Source organism: Tupaia chinensis, unplaced genomic scaffold, assembly GCF_000334495.1.
Source record: "Tupaia chinensis unplaced genomic scaffold, TupChi_1.0 Scaffold143624_1, whole genome shotgun sequence".
Taxonomy (NCBI): domain Eukaryota; kingdom Metazoa; phylum Chordata; class Mammalia; order Scandentia; family Tupaiidae; genus Tupaia; species Tupaia belangeri.
The window spans coordinates 779301-788613 of NW_006203472.1; the positions used below are offsets into that span (position 1 = coordinate 779301).

General features: G+C 53.7%; 1 protein-coding gene across 7 annotated transcripts in view; it reads right to left on the minus strand.

Annotated features, from left to right (window-relative positions):
- The window catches only part of PHRF1 (PHD and ring finger domains 1), a 42658-nt gene that overhangs the window by 2837 nt on the left and 30508 nt on the right, over window positions 1-9313 (minus strand). For 2 of the 7 annotated variants that reach the window (XM_006164437.2, XM_006164436.2), the window contains exons 9-13: window positions 5884-6011; window positions 4156-4337; window positions 3683-3799; window positions 3164-3318; window positions 1-1966 (exon numbers count right to left, since the gene is read on the minus strand). The exon at window positions 1-1966 is cut by the window's left edge and continues 770 nt beyond it. In XM_006164437.2, coding sequence (XP_006164499.1) covers window positions 1-1966; window positions 3164-3318; window positions 3683-3799; window positions 4156-4337; window positions 5884-6011 — 2548 coding nt within the window. Of the gene's footprint in view, window positions 1967-3163; window positions 3319-3682; window positions 3803-4155; window positions 4338-5883; window positions 6012-9313 lie in introns of all 7 variants that reach the window. The other 5 variants (XM_027766679.1, XM_006164435.2, XM_014582492.1 and 2 more) reach the window with 3 other exon arrangements.

Consider the following 9313-nt stretch of genomic DNA (forward strand, 5'->3'; position numbering starts at 1 on the left):
GGCTGCCGAGGCTCCTGCCGAGGCTCCCGAGCCCTGTGGTCTGAGCTTGGTGACCGGGACCTCCACTTCCGCCTCTCTCGGGGTCTGGCTGTGTGCTCCTTCCTGTCTGGTCGCTCTCGGCTCCTCTCCCGCTGGTGCTTGTGCCTACGGACCCTCTCCAGGCTGCTGGGCGGGGAGCACTCCCTTCCCCGAGATCTGGACCCCGACCGCCGCTGCTTCTTCTTTCTGCTCTCATAGCGCTCATAGGAGGAGCTGCCTGGGCTCCCTGAGCGTGAGCGGGACTTCCTCCGGCCTCGGCCCCAGGAACCTCTCCTCCGCTCCCTCTCCTTGTCCTTGGCCTTCCTCCTCTTTGCCCTCTCACGACTGCTGGAGCGGTCACTGGAAGACCTCCGGCTCTTGGTCTTGGACCGGTGCCTCTTAGAGAGGTCCTCACTTACTGACGGTGACACTGACCGCGAGCTCCTATCCCTGGAACCCGAGCGGGTCCCAGAGCGCGTCCTCCGGCGCTCACTGGACACCCTCTTTCTTTTGACTTTCTTCTTGCTGCGGGAGCTGGAGGTGGAGCGGGACCGGGATGGGGACCGCAGCTCCACAATCCTGTGGGTGGTTGCCTGGGGCACATCTGGGCTAGGTGGGGGGTCCGGCTCTAAGACAGTCACACAGGTCACTGTCCGTTTTTCAGAGCCAAAGAAGGTGCCGCTGGATGCCACGTCGTCATCGTCCCAGGGCTCTGGGGGTGACAGTCTCTGTGCCTGGGCAGCAGAGCCCTGGCTCTCCACAGGCTCCTCCTCATCCTGCCCCTCACGCTCCACGTCAGAGCCCCCCTCGGCAGCCCCTTCACCTTGGAGCTTGAGCACGCTGGAGCAAGGCCGGGAAGGCTCAGGCTCCGTCTCAAAGACGTTCTGTACTGTGTAGGAGGTGACGCAGCGCACAGCCTGAAATGTTGGGGCCTTCGGGCTGTTGATGGAGATGGTTCTTGTGATCTCAGAGGGCAGGAGGCCAGAGCCCAGACTTTCAGGGCTGCTGCTTGGGGGACTTGAGTCGGATCCGGTGGGGTCAAATGGGTCATAGATCTCACTCTTGAGCTGCTTTGTCTTTTTAATGGAGAAGAGGGGCGAAGGGTTCTCCTTCCTCTGCACCTTGTGGTCCACAGGCCGGAACGTGTTGCAGAAACCGGGGTTGGAGACCCTGCCGGCATGTGCTGTGTTCCCAGGAATGTTGATCCTGAAGCTCTCAAAGGTCGTCGACCCCATCCCCTTCCCCCTTGAGGGTCCCAGTGGTGCCAGGCTGCTATGGGAGCTAGGGGCCGGGGGCCGAGAGCCACCCGTGTGTGCACCAGGTTGCTGGGGGCCCCTGTTGCCAGGCTCGCTTTCTGACCGTACGCCTCGCCCTGGCTGCCCAGGGCCCTCCCTGCCCGTCAGCCGGCTGATGCAGGCACTAGGGATCTCGACTCTCTGGCCCTGTGCTGGGGCCATATCCCCGCTGCCGCTGCTGTTGTCTCTCCTGATCTTTGGTATCCTGGGTAGCTCCGAGATGTCAGCTCTCCTGGGAGCTGGCTTCAGTGGAGGTACCAGGGCTGTACTTTTCGATGGAGAATTAGAATGACCACCCGTGATCTTAGACAAGGTGGAACCAACTGGCAAACTGTGCTTGCTGGTGCCATTAAAATGGAGGTTGTCACTCTGCTTTAAGCCAGGCCCACTCCCATTTGACAGGTTCTGAGCCTGGACTGGCCCAGGGATCACCGGTGAGTCCAGCCTCACGGGTGCCCCTGAACTGCGGGCTGGGATGCAGGATGGGGCTGACCTGCTCTGACAGTTCAGTCCCAAGCCCTGCGGTCCGTTTTTTGACAGGCGATCGGCTGGACTCCCAGAGGGTGGCACTGTGGGCTGTGGGATGTCCCTCGACCTTGACTCTTCTTCCCCTTTGGAGAGGCCAATTGAGTTTCGACGAAAAGAAACTGGAGCTAAAAACAAAAAGGTCAGACAGCAATCACTTCCCATCTACACTTAGAAAGTTCAATCTCTGGGACAAGCAGATAGTGAGATGGTTGGTACGCGCACTCCCATGTCAAGTCCTGAACCCAGCAGCTTAAAACTCATGCCAAGGGGACCAGCAGGTGGCATGTGGGTTAAGGCATTGGACACTCCCACATGGCTGACCAAGGTTCGAGTCCTGAATCTGGTGGCTTGCTTTCTCGTTTCCTCTCTCTCTGGTAAAATTAAAATAAATAAATGAATATGTACATGCATGCCCAAAATCCCAAGAGGAGATTGGATTGTGGCATGCCATCACCACCCCCCGGGGGGGAGGTTTACTTCTTACTTTCTGTCTAGCTCTCCAGCGAGCACACATGCCCTATAAACAACAACAACAAACTCTTAAAAAAAAAATTCCATTGGGAACCAGCAGTTAGCGTAATGGCTATGTCGCTGGACTCCCACGTAGTCAACCACGGTTCACGTCCCGGACCCGGTGGCTTAAAACTCACACCGGGCGCGTGTGCGTGCGTACCCAAGATCCCGAGAGGAGAATGGAGGAGAAGGGATTGCGGCGTGACCATCTCCCCTGGGGGGTGATTTCTCGCTTTCTGTCTCTGTGTCTCTCTCTGTCTGTCTGGCGAGCGCACGCGCCCTACAGTGAAAATCTCTCAAAAAATAAAAAAATAAAAAAAATAAATAAATTCCATTTGTTTAACCTCTGCCGGGACTTTCTCTACACTGTGCACCTTAAGCTCCCCCCACTTCCTCTTCTGTGTCGTCTCCACATGCAGGAGGCCCTGGGGTACCAGATGCTCCGCTGCTGCCGTCAATGTTCTCTTTGGCTGTAATAGTTATGCTATGGTGGCTCAGATGTGCTCTGACCCCACCCATGTGCACTGCCCTGCTAGGGATGCCCTAAACCCTGCGGGAACCACAGGGACTCCAAGAAAGGGGCCTTTGGTGCCTGGTTTGTGGGGCTCTGTGAGAATCTAGGGCTAAGGAGGGCCTGGGAGCGGACCTGGAAACTCCACTGTTACCCAAATTCTGCACTGACCCAGAATCAATGGAGAACATTGAAACTCGCACTTCAGTGTCTTAATACCCCATCCACCACCCAGCAGCAAATCTGAGCACCAGCCAACTGTCCCCGAGGAGGGGCAGTACTCTGGGGCATGCCTCACCTGCCTTCTTGGCACTGAGGGAGCCGTCCCGGTGGATGATGATGTCAGCGCTGCTCATCATCAGGAGGCTCTGGCCCGACAGGATGCTCCCCAGCAAGTCAGGGACAGGGGCCTCCTCCACATCTGGCTCAGGTACTGCGGCAGGAAGACGCCTCCTGCGAGCACACACCCGACAGTAGACCCTACCGTCACTGACTACTAAGCTGAGTGACAGGCAGGTGCTTGGGGGAGGGAGGTGCACCACCAAGCAGCTCTAGTGACAAACCCAGGTACAATCACAGCCTGATGTACCGGGGCAGCCCAGAGCTGTGGCGGTTCAACCAGTGCTTAGCCTGGGTGGCCGTGGCCTGCGGGACTGCCTGCTCTGCTTCCACACTCAGAGAGCCGCCTTCAGTGTGTCGGAGCACAAAGGGGCCGTGCTCAGGCACACCGGTGAGGGCTGGAGAGAGCAAGCCACTACCCCTACTGCTCCCTGCCAGCCCCGCCTGGCCCTCCCTAAAGCCCTCTGAGCTCACACACCTGGAGAGCCCCATGGAGACAGGCCTGGCCACAGGCTGGTGAGATTGCAGGGCTGACCGGGACAGAACCTTCCTCTTGGCACTCAGAGGCGAAGGGGGATTTGCAGAGAGCTCTTCACTGCTGAAGGGGAGACATAGGCCAAAGAGAACAGATCACCCCGGGTTCCCTGCCCCTCCGGCCCAGGAAACGACCTGCAGCTTCAGAGGGCCTCATCGATGCTCATGGAGGACAGGCCAAGTGCTGGCACTAGGGTGGGACACGAGGCTGTGACAACACTAAGCCATGCACCAGACCCTGCTCCAAGTTCTAGATAGCCCTGATTGAACCTGTGAATGACCAAGGTAGGGACCATGCCCCTCACTTTACAAACATGAAACCTGAGGCTTATGTGTGCATACTACGGGGACAAGCCCACAATCCCCAGGGAGAAAGGGAGCTGGTACCTACACTGGACCACCTCCCTGTGTAGTCACCTGTCAAAGGGGTCCAGTTCGTAGGGGTCTCCAAACAGAGACAGAGAGGCTGCTCCGATATCTGCTCGCATCAATCCCAGGGAGGGGTCTACCGGCTTATACACTGAGGGTATGCAGGCCCCGTGGACTGGCCTGCAAAGGCCCAGTGTCCGCGCAATCCGAGAACGTGCTGTGACTTCATTCTGAACCAAAGCAAAGAAGAAAAACAATAAATACTACGTTAAGATCAAACTGGAAGGATCTGGAACTGCCACAGGAAGCATAAGCAACACCACACACCAGGGTGAGTGACTACTAACCCAAGGCCAGAGTAGTCTGTAAACGTCAGCTACCACTTCAGAGGTTCTACTTACCTACGGAGCTTAAAAGTACACCTAACACCCACACCCCAAGCCGCAAAACTCACTGCAAGTTATCAGGTAGCCATTTACATGTCACTATCATCATGCGCTATTTTGTTCGGAGTGAAAACTCACAAAGAAGGAAACAAAATTCAACTGATGACTGAATTATGTGTTAGATACCACCTACAGAATGGGGATCATCTCAAGTGTAATTATCCGTGAGTGACTAGAGACCATAGGAGGAGTCCATGCTACTTCTCGGTGACTCTAGGGACAGATGAGAAACCTCCCACACAGCTGAGCTCCCTGGAGGACCTGAAGATGGGGACGGAGTCTCCCAGGGGAGCAGAGCCCATGGCGTGCCACTGGCTGCCCGGGTTACGCAGCTGGGCCAGATCCCAGGCCTGAGTATGAGAGCATCCGCGCGAAGGGCGGTGAGCCCTGGCGAGCACTCACAGCGCCACACTGGCTCATAGCTCTCATATCTACTGTCAGGATGAAGGAGTGACCAGGCCAGTGGTTCAAGTGCTACCTGTTTTTATATCAATGTACACTACAAAAATTTACATTTATCAGGAAATGGATAATGCCGCTGTGGATAAATTCACGTGAAGATACAGCAAACACTGGCACAATGGCTGCAACTGGGCTTTCTAGGGTTTACGTATCAGAATGTGCTGAAGGTCCAGCTGAGGAGTCTGCATGAGCCTGCAGTACCCGAGGGGACAAAGGTCGCTCCCAGTCCCAGGAGGGGCACACCCGAGGCAGCAGGCAGAGTCCAGCCACGCACCGTCTTGGAGTCCGTCAGCCAGGGCTCAGCAGGCCTGCGACCCAGCAGCACGCCCAGGCCCTCTATGGAGGTCATCCACCTGACTGACTCACGCCTGGCTCCAGCGAACGGTCAGCCTGCCACCCTGACCAGCGGGTGACCACAGGAGGGTGGCTCAGCTGCTGCGCTGTGCCACAGGATGCCGAAGTTACATATAGCCCCTCAGGACATCCAGGTTTCCCAAAGGGCCAGGAAAACCTCCTGTCTCAACCCCAGCTTTAACCTGCACCGTAGAAATGTTCGTTTTTGGGGACCAGCAGGTGGTGTGGTGGTTAAGGCACTGGACACTCCCCCCTGGCCGGCCACGGTTGAGTCCTGGACCTGGTGGCTTGCTTTCTTGCTTTCTCTCTCTGGTCAAATTAAAAATAAATGAATGAGTAAATAAAATTAAAATAATAATGTTAAAAAGATCTTGTTTTAACCAGTGACTCACTAAGTTACACACACACGAGAGAAACTATTACCACCACTCTACTACGCAACGGCAGAGCTAACCCATTCAACTTCCAGGCATCTGGACCAGCGGAAGCTTGAGCACTACCATCAAATGTGTACCTTTATCCTCTTCCCCTTTCTCTTCTTCAAACGACTCTGGCGTCTCTTGGACCTTGCCCCTGAGCGCCTGCCTTTGGCAGATGACCTGGGCTGAGTTTTCTTTCTTCCCAGCACTTTCTTCCGTCTTCCTGAAAAGAAGGCGAGAATCTGTGTCCCTCCCACACCATGCTGTGAGCCGAGCAGCAGACACAGCACAAGCGGCCCAGCTCAGCCCCACTATACATGGAGACATACACCCTAATTTAAACCACTCACACCCCCAGGGGACAAGCAGACGGCTGAGGAAGCAAGCAAGGACAGAGTGACTTCTCAGATTTAACCTTCAGAGCCATTAAATACTGCAGGTAATTAAGGGGTGGGAAAAAACAAATGGCAAATGAAGCAAATGACCCTGACTCTGTGTCCACTTGGTGCTACGACGACACAGGCAAGAACTTTCCCAAGAGGCTTTACAAGAGAAACAAACCTGGGTAGGTGAGCACTGGAGGAGAGCGAGCTTCTGTTAACAGAAACGTCCCAGCTAATCACGTGGTCATGGCAGACGGTTCCACATCACACCGTAACAACTACCTTCAGTCACTGGTGTCCCCGACAGCAGCTTTCTGACAGAATGCACCAGCACCCCAAGACACGCTCGCACACAAACTAAACCCACACCGGAACCCAATCATGCCCCTGGCTCCACTTCAATGTAGAAAGGAGCATCGTCGGGGAAACCTGCTGAGCACCGAGGTGTAGCTGGCAAAGACAGACCAAGGCTCTACAGGACAGAAGACCTGACCTCTTCCATAGAGAAGCATCAGACATAGGGCACTTCCCAGACACAGCCGCCAGTCCCAACTCAGATCACAAACGGATCTTTATCTTTCTTTTTAAGAAAAACAAAAACGAAACAAAACTAAACAAAAACCACTTTCTAGAAGGTGATGAGCTTGCTGGAGAGACACAAAGAAAGAGAGGGAGCAGGTGATAAAGCACCCCCCAGGCAGGATGGCCACTCTCCAGCCCCTTTTCTCCTCTTGGGATTTTGGGCATCATGCACACATGCCCAGTGGTTTTCAAGCTGCCAAGTCTAACTCGACCACACAGTTGGCCATGTGGGATTCAATTGCCTTAACCACCATGCCACTGGCTTGCCCTGCAACTAGATCTTAATTTGAAGTACTTTTTCAACTTTTGCCACAGGCCTAGCCACAGGGCACAAGTGGGGCACCACACAATGCAGGGGCCTGAGTGCAGACCCCAGGGCCGCCCTGAACGTGCTGGATGTGCCTGAGCTCCCTGGGGCCGGGCAGCCCACACAGTGCTGAGACCCTGCCAAGGTGCTTATCTGTCTCTCAGGAAAGAAAGGAAGCTGAAAACATCACTGGGTTATCTAATAATCCAGTCTAGTACTAAGGGAGCCAGAACCCACATAGCCCACATGGTTTGCACCCTGGAGGAGAGGGGTACAGCATGACCATGGCCCAGTGGGCGTGCCTTCTTCCCCTAATGCCCCATTTCTTTGTTTCTGTCTGGCACCCATATCCTCTGGCAACTAAGAAAATGAAAGCCATTAACAAAGCAGAAAAAGAGTAAAATGAAAGAAACAATGTACATATAACCAAACTTGAAAGAACGATTTTAAGTTATTTTACAAGTATTTTTACTATCTATCCTTAACATCTTAGGGACAAAAGGAAAATGAAATTTTTTTAAGGGATTTTTGCCATAGGGCGTGTGCATGTGCCGGAGAGATATAAAGACAGAAAGTGAGAAATCACCCCCCAGGGAGGATGGCCAAGCAGTAATCCCTTCTCCTCCACTCTCCTCTTGGGATTTTGGGCATGCACACATGCACACATGCCCAGGGTGAGTTTTAAGCTGCTGGGTCTGGGATTCAAACCTCGGTCGACCACGTGGAAGTCCAGCAACATAACCATTACGCCGTCTGCTGGTTCCAGGAAAAAGAATCTTAAGCTCCTGTTTCTAACCTTACATCATTATTCTTAGACTATTCTCTACGTAACGGGGTGAAACAGGTTATTACATGGCTCATGTTGCAGTGGGATTTCTGACGTGAGAAAAAGGAGACACAGAAGTAGAATACAAAAAGTCAAATAAACCCCTCAATCTCAAGTGCCAGCGTGACCTTCTGGTGTACCTCCTTGCTGTGTCCAGGCCTTTGTAAGCCCTGACACGGTGGGCAGCCATCTGCACAGGATGCTAAGCTATACCTGGGCTCTAGAGGCCATTGCTCACTAAAGGATCAGATTGTATAAATCTTTCGCCTTTTACTAAAGGAGAGAGTGCTTCCTGGAGAGGCCCCTGAGCCAGAGGTCCCGAGATGCAGGGGCCAAGCCCAGGGCCTGTGCACATGATGCCCTTCACAGGGCTACTGTGAGGAAAACGGCCCAGCAGGGAATGTTGGAAACTCCTTGACCACAGTGAGGCACTGCCACATGATCCCCACTGGTCTGGTTAACAACAACAAAAAAGGGCCATCAGGTGGTATTGAGGTTATGATGCTGGATCTCACATGGCCGACTGTACAGCTGAGCTCTGAATCCAGCAGCATGAAAAACACGTCAGGCACGCACACACGTGTGTATGTCCCAAATCCCAAGAGAATGGAGGAAGAAAGGCTGCAGTGTGGCCATCTCCCCAGGGAGTGCCTTCTCACTTTCCTTCTCTCTCCAGCAAGCACATGTGCCTACAGTGAAACTAAAAATAACAGTGACAAAAAAATAAATAAATAAAACAAAAAGAATTCTGAGTGCTGGTGAGAAGGTGGAGTAACCAGAACTCTTCTCCATTTAACACACACTTAACAACTCAACCACTCTGCTCCTCTATATTATTTAAGACAGACTGGGAACCAGCAGTTAGCATAATGGCTATGTCGCTGGACTCCCACGTAGTCGACCGCGGTTCGTGTCCCGGACCCGGTGGCTTAAAACTCACGCCAGGCGCGTGTGCGTGCGTGCCCAAGATCCCGAGAGGAGAATGGAGGAGAAGGGATTGTGGCGTGACCATCCTCCCTGGGGGGTGATTTCTTGCTTTCTGTCTCTCTGTATCTCTCTGTCTGGCCAGCGCACGCGCCCTATAGCAAAAAAAACTCTAAAAAAAAAAAAAAGAAAAGACAAGACAGACAGAAACACCAGTGCACAAAAGAACTTGCACTAAAATACTCATGGCAGCTTTATGCTTCGTTTTTCAAAATTTCTTTGATCTTTAAAAAAACTGATTATTTGGAACCAGCAGTTAGCGTAATGGCTATGTCGCTGGACTCCCACGTAGTCGACCGCGGTTCGTGTCCCGGACCCGGTGGCTTAAAACTCACGCCGGGTGCATGTGCGTGCGTGCCCAAGATCCCAAGAGGAGAATGGAGGAGAAGGGAGTGCGGCGTGACCATCCCCCCTGGGGGGTGATTTCTCGCTTTCTGTCTCTA